The sequence below is a fragment of the Papaver somniferum genome, chromosome 10 (genome assembly GCF_003573695.1).
Source record: "Papaver somniferum cultivar HN1 chromosome 10, ASM357369v1, whole genome shotgun sequence".
NCBI lineage: Eukaryota > Viridiplantae > Streptophyta > Magnoliopsida > Ranunculales > Papaveraceae > Papaver > Papaver somniferum.
In genome coordinates this window covers 145,879,098-145,895,373 of record NC_039367.1, presented here as the reverse complement: position 1 = coordinate 145,895,373, position 16,276 = coordinate 145,879,098, and the positions used below count along the sequence as shown (strand labels likewise).

Below are 16,276 nucleotides of genomic sequence, written 5' to 3'. Positions count from 1 at the left end.
CTTCGTCTGTCATTTGAATGACACCTTCGATAGTCCATTCCACGTAACTAGTTTCGTATTTAGATCTTTGTTAGATTAATTTATATTAATTAATGTTCGCGTTAAACTAATTGAGTCATTAGTGGTTAAAACGTCTTTTGATCGTATGTTGACAGGTCTAATAACGTTGACGAGCTTTAGGGTCCTTACATGCGTCACGGGTAAAGATGAAAATGGTTAAAGCAAAAGCTCACCAACACATATTTCGAGAAAAAGATACGCGAGTAAACTCGGCCCGAAATAGCAAATGTGTATATATGAAAACTATCATACTTATGCGACTTTGTCTCAAGAGTAAGAGATAGAATAGACTTTTGAGTGACAGATAAGTTCAAGTCTCCACATAACAATTTGTCGGATGAAGTTCCACTTATTCCTCGAGTATTTCTTCGTCTTCGTAAGATGATTGCCATGGAGTCTTGAGCTCAACTACACTTAATTATCCTAGACCGAGACTTAGTCATAAGTAAACTAGAAATCAAGACGTATAGTTTTGATTACTAATATTTACAAACATGCTTGATATAGCAACGCATGCGAGTTAGACCAAGCAATGTTGCTATATCAAGCAATGCTCTAACAAAAACTGCTACTCCTCCTTCAAGACCTCATCGTGTTGGTGAAAAACTCTTGACTGCAACAAATCGAGGGGAATTTGTTGATCCGGGGACTCTCAAGATCCGTGTACGGAATGATTCTTAACCACCATCGGAACCAAGTGATTGAGATGAAACTCCAGATGAACACCAATCAATTCGATCTGGTAGAAGAGGTGATGATGATGATGTTGATGAAAGAACTCCGGCTGCTGGAGGAGGTAACAATGATGATTATGATGATGGTGATCAGGACATGCTACTTGTTGGAGGAGGTAATGATTACCATATGCCTCCCCCTCACTTGATGGTTATACTGAAACCAGGTGATCCTCCAAAGGGGACTCCAGAAGATGGTGGAAATGTTCTTTTTGGATACAAAGACTCATGGGCATGTCAAATCCATAATACTATCGTAAGTAATCTCAATCCGTCTTTGTTTTTATTTAAGTGTATTTATCTTAAATTTGCGTCAAGTGTTTGTATTTCTTTTCATATTTTTTTTTGGTATTTAGGATCACAAGCATGCCATCCGTCTCATGAGGCACCAAGCTTCATGTTTAGTGACTAAGAATTGAGATCTTGAGGATGAATGTGACGAGGTGAAAGTGATTGTCAAGAACTCCGGGTTGTGGCCTGCGGTAGAGAGTTCGAATATTGAACATGATAGAGTTGCCGTATCTGCATTCTGTGAGAGGTTCTACGGAGAGACTGATACAACGTTATTCCCATTCAGTGAGATGGTGATAACTCCCAATGATGCTCATCAAACTCTAGGCCTCTAGGTTGAGGGAAAAGCAATCAGTGAGGGCTTCGATAATAAAATTTCTTGGGAGGATATTTACAAATTGAGCAAGAAATTATTTGGTTGGAATCAGATTGAGACGGAGTCTATGCTTGTGATGAAGGATGGTCATCTAAGCTAGAAGTTTAATCTGAAGAAGTTGAGGGACACATTATCTGGGACCAAGAAAATCTTTGATAAGGAAGGAAGGGTGAAGTCGGTGCGAATCAATGCTACCACGTCAGCTTATTTGCTATACATCCTGTGCAAATGTATCTTCCCTGACAGTTCCGGAAGCTTGGTCGACGTCAGATAACTATTGGATACCTTAGATAATGTGACAATTGATTTATGTCCAAGAAGAACCTCATTTCGATGCTGAGCCGTTGTTTAATTTGTTAAGGGATGACTGCACTACGTCCCAAAAAACTATTAATGTCGCTTATGCTCCACCTCCAGTTCTAGAAAATTGGAACAAAAGACGTGGTTGTAAAGTCGATACCAGTCTTTTGGACGAGGTAACCGAAGGTCATGAAGCTAATGAGAAATACATGATGTGGTACTTGGGTTAGGCTCGTCCTACTGTGATTAGGGAAATGACTGCTGAAGAATTGGCTCGTAAGAGGAAGATGGCATCGAAAGACCTAGCAACAAGTCTTAACTTCTTTGTACGTATTTTAGAGTTGCTCTTACTGTTTTACGATTACATTACAAAATCATTCTATTAATTGTTTGTTGTTTAATTGAAAATATAAGGAGCATTTGAAGAGCCTTGTGAGGGTGATGTGTTGCGCGAGAGAAAGATGAGAGCCTTTGTCGATTGAAGAGCAAAGCAAGCACGTTGACTATGCTAGCAATGTTGACAATGAGGATGCCTATGAATTATTCAAGCAAGCTGATGCTGAAGTAAAGAGGGAAGAAAAAGCAAGGAGGGAAGCACAAGCCAAGATGAATGCTGACAATAAGAGGGGTCGTTCCCGTGGTGGTGAAGGTAGTAGTAGTGGTGGTGCTCCTAAACGGGGCCATGGTCGTGGTCGTGGTGGTGAATGAATGCATTACTAGTTTATTTCTTTATGTTGTGGTAGAAAAATGTTAAGGTTAACAGTTGGACCAATGTTTTTTTTAAAGGTTTATGGGACATGTTTCCGTATTTTGGACAAAAAATGCTGGATTTCTAGTTGTTGAATGAACGGTTTGTTTAGCTATGTAAAGTTTCAATACCGCCGGCATGCTTTTTTTAAGTTTACATTGCCGACTACACCAGGGCCGGCATGGTTATGAAATGTCAGACTGTCGGCCCTGACAACAAAAATTATTTCCATACTAGGGTCGGCAAGGTAAGCAGATTAATACATAGCCGGCTGTTTTACAACCGGCAAGGTATTATGTTATCGACCCTGTTGCAGAAATTACCTTCTCATGTTGCCTAAAATCATTATAACGTCGGCATGGCTATAAAATATTACCTCGCCGACTATATAATAGCCGGCACGCTAGTGACCAAATACCACTCTGACGGTTAAACAGAAGAAAATGAACTCCTGATGCCTAAAATCATAATAAGGTCGGCATGGTTATAAAGTATTACCTAGCCGACTATACAGTAGCTGGCACGCTAATGACCAAATACCATTCCGACGGTTAAACAGAATAAAATGAACTCCTGATGCCTAAAATCATAATAAGGTCGGAAGGGTAAGAAAATAAAGACCCTTCCGGCCAAGGTTAGTCGGCATGTTGGGAATCAAAATCCGCGTCGTCGAATTCAAAATTCAATTTTTTTGCAAGTACAATTTCATTGATTGACTTGTACTTAGGCACTATAACGGCCAAATTTGGGCACCATCCTATAAATACACTACTTCTCTCTACAAAAAAACACACAACTATTTGCATACACTCTCCAAAGCTCATATCATCATACACTCCATCTAACTTACCCAATAGCTCTCTACATACAACAATGACTTCATTTGATTCAAATGAAAATTTGGCAATCACCAAAGCTTGGTACGCGGAAACTCGAGTTAGACATCAGTCCTCCGTAAGGGTGGATGCCGTAAATTTTTGGGCTAGGGTATACAACAAACTTAGGCAAGAGTTTGGGAATCCTAATGGAAGAAGTGTTCAACAAGTCCATGATAGGCACCTAGTCATCGAAAATGCGATACTTGCTTATTTAGCTCTCCAACCCCGGATTTTCAATGCTACCAACTTCAACTTGTCTATTGAACAATTTGTAAGTGTTTTTGTGGTTTATTTTACGTGATCCATGTTGTTTGATCTTCCTACTAAACACCACTAACAAATTAAGCTTGTGTTTTGTTTTCGTAGCATGAAGCCGTGAAAGCGTGCTACTTGGAGGAAATGGGGGAAGCATTCGCATTCGATGCAAGTTATGAATTCATGGCCTCCAAAACCCGGATTATGCCCCGGACTTCATGCAGGCCGGAGATGAATGACATTCCTCCAACGAAGATTGATGGTTTTAGTGTAGGTTTTGTAGGTAGATGTCTATGTAAACCCTCACGAGACTATAACTCTTCCACTAGGGTCGCCTAGGAGTTAGGTTTTATGTTTCAATCGATGTAGTAACCAAAATTGCATGAATAAAGTGTATTATGTTTTCTGTTGGGTATAACTACAGGTCGGCAAGGTTACATTGCCGACTTTTCAACAACCGACAATATTAGAAATCATTAGCATGCCGACAACCGACAGTGTTAGAAATTATGTGCATGCCGACTATATGATAGCCGGCTTGGTAGAAAATATTTACATGCCGACCGTAAGATTGCTGGCCCAAGATAGTCGACATATTCTTCATTCAAAGATCCTTCCGGCCTAAAAAATGTCGGTGTCTTCTGCATCCGCGGACCATGCCCGCTATATTTAGTCGGCATCTTATTCAAACCTCAACCATGCTGGTGAAACTTAGTCGACACCTTATCCAAACCTGGACCTTGCCGACCTTTCACATTTTCAAAACCAAAATTTTTGATCGAAATCAAACTCATAAGATAGATAAAAGGTTTAATCTATTGAATTCTTATTTTCAAAATTTTAATCTAAACTCAATTAATTAACCTAATCAGAATTTTTAATGTTAATTAAACAAGGACATACTAGCCATTTAGAAAATACAAGGTTAAGGAATGACTTCTTTTACTTCAAAATATCTTGGGTTTTGTCTCATTAAGTATACCTCAATTAATCCGATACCCCAATCACGTGAGGATTAAAATCTTGGATCAAGATTTCTAGGAGACTTAAAACATGAAAGGCATCCCTTATCACACTGCTGTAAAATCTACTCCCAAGATTTTTCACTTACGTGGTCAGTATAAGGCTAACCCCTACGGGCTAGATTGGACTGCTACATTGGCCAAAAAGTGTTACAAATCAAGAAAAAAGTGTGGGAAAAAAGTTAACACTGATAGTTGATAGTTCTCTCTCCTAACAAGTGCTGGCATTCCAACTATCAGCGAGATTGAAATGCTGAACCGTTCAGCGCTCAAAAAGTGATCCCGATGCTGATTCATTCAGCGCGGAATGATTTTGAAGTAAATATTTCCGATGGAAACATACCACCTCATGACACGTGTATGTTGGGGTCCGACCAAGAGTAAGTGGGTTTGTCCTTCTATGCATGTATCGGTAGTCTTTCTTTGCTTTTAATTATTTTAACATTTTTTTAATCTAAAGTAGTGGAGTATACTCAACTACACGAAAGTACAGGCCTTTTTTTTAATGTTTGAGACGCTGTTTCATTCAGCGTTAGAAGAAAATATGAATGGACGATGTTCCGTTCAGCGATCTAACTGCTAGATTAGTAACGCCATAAGACTTAGGAGGTTGCCCTATCTGACATGGATGGCCAATTTAGCAGCTAGATATCTAGCCCATAGGACTAAGCCTAATCCATACACGACTGGCTATGGGGAAATGCTCTCTTCGATGGGTCACTTCAAAACTGTCACAGGGCTGTTCATGGTCGGTTTTGGTTCGGTTTCTAGCCAAACCAAAACCGAAACCAATACTATTGGTTTTTAAAAATCTAAACCAAACCAATCCATTAACCATTGGTTCGGTTTCCAAATGGTTCCAGTTGGTTTCGGTTTGTCCCAGTGGTTTTTGGTTAACCAATAATTATGTAAAACCAAAAAAAAAAGAAAACACAAATTTACAGAAATAAAAATCATAGTTACCGATAGTACTGGTTTACACAAATTTACAAGACAAAAAAAAATCAAGAATAGTTAAAGCTTACTCCAATTCTAGAGATCAAAAGAAGATATATAATATATCTTAATTTAGTTATTGACAAATAAAAAAGAAGGAAGACGGGAAGAAAAAAGTCGAGTAGCAGCGGCTGTAGTTGGGGGTGGAGAAGAGAGGCGACTGAGAGAAGGAGAAAGAGAAAGAGGGAGAGTATCATAATGAAATATTAGATTTAAGGTTTCTATTTATCCTCTAAATCAATGGGTAGAATCTAATACTTGTAAATCAACGGTAGAAATTAAGTTTAAAAATTAATCGGTTTTCCAATGATTTTTGGTTCGGTTTTAGAGGTCAAACCAAACCAAAACCAACACTATCGGTTTTCCACTTTCTACACCGTAACCAATCCATTAAGAAATGGTTCGGTTTGATTTCTTTCTAATTAGTCTGGTTTGGTCCGGTTCCAACGGAAAACCGAAACCATGTTCAGCGTAGCAGAGGGTACACTAGCACTACTATCAGAGATGGGGAACTGTGTAGAGGAAGCTTTGCCTTGCCGAGAGCTAGGGGTTGACCACTAGTAATAGCCCCTAATTTGGTGTAGGGCAATTCTGTTTCTTATACCACTCGGAACCAAGAAGAACCATTTCATTTCTCGATAAGTCTGCTCCTGCTCGACCTCGAAACCCTAGTTCTTTTCATACTTCGATTTACAGTTTCTTCTGCAATTAAATCTCTGAGATCGCTTCTCGTCGGCAACAATTTCAATGGGGAACTTCAATATGCTCCCAAAAGAGATCATGTTAGAAATCTTCTCCCGCGCACCAGCTGAATCTGTTATTGAGTGCAAATCGGTATCAAAATCATGGAGAAATCTGCTTCAACGTCCATCCTTCCCACAGATGCACCTGAATCATCTCAATGATCCTGATGCTGCTCATGATTCGGGTAATTTGAGTTTGATATTCTATACGAAATGGTTATTAGGTAAAGAACCGTTTTATTATACCGAGTACGATGAGAATTTAAACCGTTTTACTAGAACAACAAGGATCAATGTAACACCTCCATTTGAGTATTATGATATCCTTAATTCATGTAATGGTTTAGTTTGTTTCAGTGCATACCTTGGAAATTGTCACAATATGCAACCGGCTTATATCTGTAATCCCATCACAAGAGAGTATACTGTGATTCCAAAATTTGAAGGAAAAGACTTCTTGGCTGGATTTGGTTACAGTCCTTCAACCAATGAGTACAAGGTTGTTAGAATCAGTAGAGACAAGGGAGACCCAAATTATGGAATTGTTCAGTTATACACTCTTGGCAGTTCATTGGATGGAGAAATGGTAGAAAGATGGACTACGATCTCATATGTTTTGTTCAACTTGGTGTGTCTGCAAATGGAGCTATTCATTGGATGGGCCACAAAGATACCATTGTTGCCTTCGATTTGGTCGATGAAAAGTTTAGAGAACTTCCATTGCCACCTTGGTGGCCAGATGCTATGTTTGGAGTACATGTTGTGAGCAATTTTGTATGTGTATCTTATCACTATCCTGATTCCGAAGGTTCCGAGCCTTTTGACTTATGGGTTTTAAAGAGGAACGAAAGTAATCTTCATGAGATTTGGCGTAACGAGTTTAGTAATTGCTATGGCAGGCCAATCAGCTTTACAAAGAGTGGCGGGGTTTTAAGCTATGATCTTCGTGATAAAAATGTGTATAGGTATGCTCCAAAAGCTTCTTCTTCCAGAATGCTTGTGAATTCCGATAAGAAGTTTACTGTTGGAGTCCCTCACAAGAACACCTTAGTGTCACTGAAACCATTGGAAGAAGAAAATACGAAACTATTGAATTCAGGTGAAAGAGCAAGATATAGCTGGGGCCCTAGGGAACAAGAAGCAGCAACCATTAGCCAACGGAACAGAAGAAAGAAAAAGATCTCTTAATAATGAATATATAAACTGGTATGTTCCATTCTGATCTTTTAGCTCTTACAGGAATTGGAGAACAATGAATCTTTTCTGAACTTAACTTAATTGACAATTTGTTTTACTGTTAGCTTTTAATTGAGATAAATTGCGATGCTAGTTACAGCTATCTTGTTTAAGAAAATAATATTGACGTATATGAAGAAAAAACATGCAAACTGACTGGTTTCTCAATGGTTCCTACTTGTTAGCATAAGTGAATGACATAAGATAAGAATAACAAACACTAGTAGGCAGAAGGGGGTGATGCTCTTTTGAGAAAGACAGTAGATTCTTGGAGATAAGCGTATTCCGTTAACATGTTTGATTTCTATACTACTGCTGAGTTTAGCTGTTGGTCTTAGGTTAGCTTTTTTGGTATTCAAGGCTAGGTACCTCACACTCTGCCTGCATAAGGATCTATGATAGAATTACTTTGTCAGGGAGTTCTTTGGCTATCTCTTTTGATTGGACAAGTTCACCCATACTTATTGAATCTTCACATATTTATTTCCATGCTTTTATCAATTTATATGCTGCAATATGAGAATCTAACATTCAACAATTTCTTTAATAATTCATCAGATTGTATGTGTACTGCTTTAGGCTTATTTGTGCTTCGTGTGGTCGTGATTATTCTGACAAGCTTATTTTTTGCAATAGTGTTGTTCAAATAATCCATTAACCTGAAAACTCATAAGACTCCATGACCTGCCTTGCATGACTCTATACTTCAGGTCTCTAGGCTATTCATATCCAATGCAGGACCAATAGCAGCTCAAACGGGACCTAGCATTCCAATGTCAATGATTGTCTCCACTTCCTTTTGAGTCTCATAAGTACCTTGCACACCACTTTGGTAGTTGTCACCCAGTTGAGTCTTGCCCATTTATAACCCTTGTTGGGCCAAGCATTCTTAACTCACACCATATGTGTTTATGTTACTTTTACATGTTTTTGTATCCGTGAACAGAACGCATTTTGTATCCGTGAACAAAACGCATTGGAGGATTTAGTGCAAACTTCGCTTATGCAAACAGAACTGGATGAGTAGATCCAGGATTTTTTTCCAAACAGCAGCATCCATATTTGTATTGTAGAATATTTGGTTCCAAAATATGCTAGGCTACTAAGTTTATCCAAGTACTTCTCTGTAATCAATTATATACATTCCCTCATTGTTTCCAAAATGTTGTTGGCTTTGTTGTTTATGATCTTGCACTTGTGTCAGAGGATTGGTCTGTTCGACCTTATTATGTAACAATATAGCGTTCAGTCATTTCTATGATAATGTACTTGTACTACCTCTATATTTATAATCGACATATTGTTTTAAATGTTATGCTGAATGCACCATTTTCTCCTTGTCCAAGTTTCAATTATATCCCAATATTCTTCCCATGTTTCTCTGTGTTTATTCTGTGGTGTGTTATGTGTGTTGATTCACTATTTGTTATCACTTATGTATGTCTTGAATACTTCCCTAGCTAAATGTTAATATTGCTTTTGTTTCAATTTCAATTCCGGAGCTTAATGCCTTGCGTCTATCATCTTTGTCAATTTTGCAGGTTGCAGAGTTGGTATTTACTTCTTAGGGTCGGCATGTCTGGTGTAAGAGAAAAGTAATGGAGAAACAACTAGGTCTCGCAGCCAATTTAATCTGGATGAAATCGTTAATGATTTGTTGCAAACAAGTAAACAATCGGAATTAAAAACGGGCAGTGTCGCCCAGTCGAGAGGGGTATCATGATGTCTCAAGGTTAACATTTTATCTTTTTATTTTTCCTCTTAATTTAAAACTTGGTTTTGCTTATACTCTTCCAGTGTTGGGATTTTGGCTTGAAAATTTAAGTCTTGACTTGCTTTGTGTGTTGACCAGTTAGCATTGTGCAATTTTTCATGGTTAATTTAAATGAGGTTGAATGTTACAGGCTTACAGATGGGGAAAAAAAGAAAAGAAATACAAACTCACAGGTGAGGAGTGAGAAAAGTAATGAACTTCTGTAACTAGGACTCTGGGCCAATCTTGCAAGACCAAGCCCTTCTTAAACTCTGGTCAGGATATGGAGTGAGTCTGTCACTGAGATGAAATATAAGATGTGTAGCAGTGTAGGGGGGGGTGTCTGTGGTCATCCCCCCACTTGCCACATAAAAGGTATGGCTGCTAAAATATTTTAGATCTTGATTTAAGATTACACCTAATCTTGATTCAAGATTACACCTAATCTGATTATAGTCCCACTTTAGGATTGTTTTTTCGGTTAAAAGCACTTTGTAACAAAATTATATCCAAATTTTACCAAACATTTTGTTTGGTAAATTTTTGTCAAAGTCATTTTAGGCATGCTTAGAGCCTCAACACTAGCTAAAAGCTGAATAGGCAGACGTTATGGACACAAGTAATTCGATTCTATATTTTAAACTAATCATTTTATTACTAAGAAGGCAAATTTTACCCTAAAATACTGCTAAAATAATAAATAATAATTATAATAATATCTTTATTAAAGCAAACATAATTGTAAAATTATTTATTAAATAATAAAAATAATTACAAAACAAACAAAATAGGTATCACTAATTTTAAAATTTAAATTAAAATTTAAAATATAATTTATTGTAATTACAGTGTATTTAAAGCTAATTTTTAGAATATGTCTATTGTCGTCATTAACTACATTACCAACTCTTTAAAATACCAGTTTACCAAACATAATTTAGAGTTTGTTAATTTCACATTACTTTTTAAATTAGAGTTGTCACACGTCATGTCGCTTTATTTTCACATCAACACACACCACATCACAACATAATAGCACTTCTCTAAAACTCATAGTAATACCGAACTACCCTAATAACATAAAATTCAGTAAAGAACGCATTAAGACAATATAAATACTACATCAGATCATTTTAGAATTATGATATGTAATTAAGAACTAACTAGTTATCTTGTGGAACTTCCTCATCAAAACCAATTCCTGGTGTACCATCTATTCCCGACCTTGGTTACCATTCTTCTCACTTCCTTGCTTCATTTCCTAAAATTCTAACATTAACTGAAATCAGTGGCGAAGGCAGTTAAAAGCAACGATGTGCAGTTGCACACCCGGCTAAACCAGATCTCAACCCTAAATTTGTCTTAATTTTCTGAGATTTTGGAACCCTAAGCCTATTTTTGTTATCTTGCACCCCTAAAAAATATTTTGCTTCTCCTTAGTAGAGTTTCTGACTCCGCCACTGACTTCAATAATTTGTTTAGTGGTTCGGTTATGGACATACGGAACTGCTACACATCCCGCAGGTTATCCCAACAAAAAGAGTAAGGTAGGACCCTTCCCAATTCAATGGTTTATTATGGACGGAATTTGTGTAGATCGCACCCTAGTGACCCCGCTCTCTGTCGAGATAACCCACGGGATACAACCCGCTTGGTGTAAAACATTTTCGATGGAGATGTTTGAAAAGGCGGGGGTCTAACAACCTCACCCAATATTTCGATTAGCAATCTGTATGGACAACCTCCAATATACTTTTATGAGAATCAACTAGACAGTTAGACTCGATCAATAGAAAAGTATATCAAAGAGTTCTTATATCTCTATCTCTTGATTTAAATCTTACTCAAGCAATCTGCGAGTCTCGATTAAATACAAGAGAGATAAACTTGGACGGTACCAAAGACCAATGTCCAAGGATCAATCAATTTCCAATCAACAACCAAAGGTTGGATTTCACTATTGATCGATACAACGCACAACCTGTGATATTTCAATTATATAACAAAATATAATGCGGAATAGAATTACACAGACACCAGAAGTTTTGTTAACGAGGAAACCGCAAGTGCAGAAAAACCCCGGGACCTAGTCCAGATTGAACGCCACACTATATTACTACAAACTAACTTCGGTCTGGAATGTAGTTGAACCCTAATCAATCTCACACTGATTCAAGGTACAGTTGCGCTCCTTACGTCTCTGATCCCAGCAGGATACTACACACTTGATTCCCTTAGATGATCTCACCCACAACCAAGAGTTGCTACGACCCAAAGTCGAATACTTTAATAAACAAATCTGTATCACACAGAAAAGTCTACAAAGATAGATAAATTTGTCTCCCACACTTGCCACATAAAAGGTATGGCTGCTAAAATATTTTAGATCTTGATTTAAGATTACACCTAATCTTGATTCAAGATTACACCTAATCTGATTATAGTCCCACTTTAGGATTGTTTTTCGGTTAAAAGCACTTTGTAACAAAATTATATCCAAATTTTACCAAACATTTTGTTTGGTAAATTTTTGTCAAAGTCATTTTAGGCATGCTTAGAGCCTCAACACTAGCTAAAAGCTGAATAGGCAGACGTTATGGATACAAGTAATTTAATCATTTTATTACTAAGAAGGCAAATTTTACCCTAAAATACTGCTAAAATAATAAATAATAATTATAATAATATCTTTATTAAAGCAAACATAATTGTAAAATTATTTATTAAATAATAAAAATAATTATAAAACAAACAAAATAGGTATCACTAATTTTAAAATTTAAATTAAAATTTAAAATATAATTTATTGTAATTACAGTGTATTTAAAGCTAATTTTTAGAATATGTCTATTGTCGTCATTAACTACATTACCAACTCTTTAAAATACCAGTTTACCAAACATAATTTAGAGTTTGTTAATTTCACATTACTTTTTAAATTAGAGTTGTCACACGTCATGTCGCTTTATTTTCACATCAACACACACCACATCACAACATAATAGCACTTCTCTAAAACTCATAGTAATACCAAACTCCCCTAATAACATAAAATTCAGTAAAGAACGCATTAAGACAATATAAATACTACATCAGATCATTTTAGAATTATGATATGTAATTAAGAACTAACTAGTTATCTTGTGGAACTTCCTCATCAAAACCAATTCCTGGTGTACCATCTATTCCCGACCTTGGTTACCATTCTTCTCACTTCCTTGCTTCATTTCCTAAAATTCTAACATTAACTGAAATCAGTGGCGAAGGCAGTTAAAAGCAACGATGTGCAGTTGCACACCCGGCTAAACCGGATCTCAACCCTAAATTTGTCTTAATTTTCTGAGATTTTGGAACCCTAAGCCTATTTTTGTTATCTTGCACCCCTAAAAAATATTTTGCTTCTCCTTAGTAGAGTTTCTGACTCCGCCACTGACTTCAATAATTTGTTTAGTGGTTCGGTTATGGACATACGGAACTGCTACACATCCCGCAGGTTATCCCAACAAAAAGAGTAAGGTAGGACCCTTCCCAATTCAATGGTTTATTATGGACGGAATTTGTGTAGATCGCACCCTAGTGACCCCGCTCTCTGTCGAGATAACCCACGGGATACAACCCGCTTGGTGTAAAACATTTTCGATGGAGATGTTTGAAAAGGCGGGGGTCTAACAACCTCAACCAATATTTTGATTAGCAATCTGTATGGACAACCTCCAATATACTTTTATGAGAATCAACTAGACAGTTAGACTCGATCAATAGAAAAGTATATCAAAGAGTTCTTATATCTCTATCTCTTGATTTAAATCTTACTCAAGCAATCTGCGAGTCTCGATTAAATACAAGAGAGATAAACTTGGACGGTACCAAAGACCAATGTCCAAGGATCAATCAAGTTCCAATCAACAACCAAAGGTTGGATTTCACTATTGATCGATACAACGCACAACCTGTGATATTTCAATTATATAACAAAACATAATGCGGAATAGAAATAACACAGACACCAGAAGTTTTGTTAACGAGGAAACCGCAAGTGCAGAAAAACCCCGGGACCTAGTCCAGATTGAACGCCACACTGTATTACTACAAACTAACTTCGGTCTGGACTGTAGTTGAACCCTAATCAATCTCACACTGATTCAAGGTACAGTTGCGCTCCTTACGTCTCTGATCCCAGCAGGATACTACACACTTGATTCCCTTAGCTGATCTCACCCACAACCAAGAGTTGCTACGACCCAAAGTCGAATACTTTAATAAACAAATCTGTATCACACAGAAAAGTCTACAAAGATTGATAAATTTGTCTCCCACAGATAAACCTAAAAGTTTTGTTATGTCTTTTGATAAAAATCAAGGTGAACAAGAACCAATTTATAAACCAGACTTATATTCCCGAAGAACAACCTAGTATTATCAATCACCTCACAATAATCTAAATTGTATGGTAGCGAAACTAGATATTGCGGAATCACAAACGATGAGACGAAGATGTTTGTGATTTCTTTTTATCTTGCCCTATTGGGAGATATAATCTCAAGTCAATTATTCCAATTGAACTCGTACAATAGAAAATGGCAAGATCAGATCGCTCAACTACAAGAGAAGTAGTTTCGTCTGGCTTCACAATCTTAATGAAGTCTTTCAGTCGTTAATCGACAGGGTCTCGAGAAGAAACCTACGATTAAAGGAGAACAGACTCTAGCAAATCAACTAGTATCACACAGGAGGTGTGGGGATTAGTTTTGCACAATTGCTAGACGTCTCCTTAGATAGTTTTCAAATCAGGGTTTGCAAACCAAGTTACCTTGGTAACAAAGCATTCAATATTCACCGTTAGATGAAAAACCTGATTTATCCAAGCTAATATCTTTCAACCGTTAGATCGGAACTTAGCTTGTCACACACAAATGAAATATATTCATTTAGGTTTGGGTAACCGTACCTAAACGTGTACATTGGTTGGTTCACAAATGGTTGACCAATGGTTAGCCATATGAGTGCTTTCATATCAACTGTATTCATCTTTCTCATAACTAGTTCAAATGACTCATAAGAACTAGTTCAGGAGTTGTTCAATTGCTTAGGTCTTTATACATAGACACAATTGAAACAAAATCGGTTTGGTTCATTTGAATCAATTCATGAACAATATACCCACGGTTTGCAAAGATTGCATTTCTTATAATTTATTGTTTTAAGTCCATGAACTACCGATTTGAGAAATAACCAGCTTGGGTACGTGTACGGGTATGCGTACCATAGCTACCAGATTTTGAGTTGGTTTTAGTTTCCAAACTCAGCAGACTTTTTCGGGTGAAAAAGTTCCGCCAATACGCGTACGAGTACACGTTATCTAAGGTGACTGGTTTTTGAGTTCGTAAACTTCAAACCCAGCAAAATTTCATGGACGTGAACTTCCGCCAGTATGCGTACGGGTACGCATACCCAACCTGTCTCCTTAACCAATGCCGCATGCACACATATGCACGCACTTGGTTTCCGGCACATGGATTTATACACAAATGTGTGAACACACTAAATGCTCACATCCATAAATGGTTACATATTCTCAACTCTACATTTCAATCATTGAAACATTCTTCTATAATGTTATAACAGTCGTTAGACATAAAGAATCGACTATCGTCATCAATTTGCAGGTTTCTGATAACTACTCCAGAAGTAACTTGAAGAATACATCACTTGCAAATTTGGTAATTAGTAATTACAGAATCCCCAAGGCCTGTGTGGCTGGCGTTAGAAGAGAAACAAGCAGTTTTCTGTATGTTGCAAAGACAAAGAGTTGAGTAATGAACTTTTGTAACCAGGACTCTGATCCAATCTTACAAGATCATACCCTTCTTAACGGCCACGTTATATATATATGTTAAGTGTCCCCAAGAATTACAAAATCATGTGTTGAATTCATCAGATATATCATGTATTGGTTCTATCTTTTCTCCAATTTGATCGAAATGTGGAGGAAAAAACCCAGTCAACGTTGTTTGACCAGCTAAATCAAGATTTGGATTGATGAGTCCGTCATTGAGAGCGAAAAACCAAAATGTGTATGGTTTTGCCATCCCTAGACATGTAAACTTCCCACCATACCCACCTATATTTGGTGTACCATCCATTCCTGACCCTGATTTCCTATCTGTTATCTTTCTCTCTAGTTCTAAATGAGTTGATTTCCAACTCTTCTCACTTCCTTGATTCATTTCTCTAAAACTTACACTCACTTTAAGTGATTCCTTGATGGTTTCGCTAAGGTGCCAATCTCAAATGCATAAAAACTTAAAAAGTGACTGTAGTTTTGAGAGAGTCCATAAGTTTAGCCGAATTGGATGCTTTCACGTGTTGTACGAGAATAATTTATGTTGATTGTGAGTTAAATAAATAATTTATACTTTGATTTGATTTGAGGGAACAAGAAAGATAACTAAGTAGTACTACGATGTTAGTAAGGCAGCTATATGTTCCTTTGCCCTGAAAACTGACATTAGTAAGGCTTATAATAAAATTAGCAGGAGACTCTTAAGCCGTTGTCTTAGAGCCTTTGGAATTGTGGGTAATACACATGAGTTGATTATGAAATATGTATCCACAACCACTTTCTTTGTGGTAGTTAATGGGCAAGCTGAAGGATTCTTCACTAGTGAAAGGGGACTGAGGCAAGGTTGTCCTCTATCCCCATACTTATTCATTATATGCTCCCAAGGTATGTCTTGGCCCATTAGAACTATGGAAACTAGAGATTTGTATAATGGTTAAAAATAACTAAATATGCCCCTGCGGTTTCCCACCTGATGTTTGTTGATGATCTTTTGTTGTTTCGCACTCTTGAGCATAAAACTGTGAATACTCTTATGGATGTA

At 37.2% G+C, this 16,276-nt stretch overlaps 1 protein-coding gene across 2 annotated transcripts; it reads left to right on the top strand.

Annotated features, from left to right (window-relative positions):
* Window positions 1-6,282: 6,282 nt before the first annotated feature.
* Window positions 6,283-11,948, top strand: LOC113319256 (F-box protein At3g07870-like). 2 transcript variants are annotated; one of them, XR_003345274.1, is made up of 4 exons: window positions 6,283-7,609; window positions 9,181-9,371; window positions 9,544-9,767; window positions 11,756-11,948. XR_003345274.1 is itself a non-coding variant. In XM_026567523.1 (2 exons), the coding sequence occupies exon 1, from the start codon at window positions 6,408-6,410 to the stop codon at window positions 7,167-7,169; it is 762 nt and encodes a 253-aa protein (XP_026423308.1). In that variant the 5' UTR covers window positions 6,283-6,407; the 3' UTR covers window positions 7,170-7,609; window positions 9,181-9,481. The 2 variants fall into 2 exon arrangements, 1 of the variants encoding a protein (XP_026423308.1); XM_026567523.1 differs by lacking the exons at window positions 9,544-9,767; window positions 11,756-11,948 and having other exon boundaries at window positions 9,181-9,481.
* Window positions 11,949-16,276: the final 4,328 nt, after the last annotated feature.

Excerpts from the sequence above, each read along its gene's own strand:
- LOC113319256 (XM_026567523.1), top strand. The coding sequence starts at position 6,408 with ATGGGGAACTTCAATATGCTCCCAAAAGAGATCATGTTAGAAATCTTC.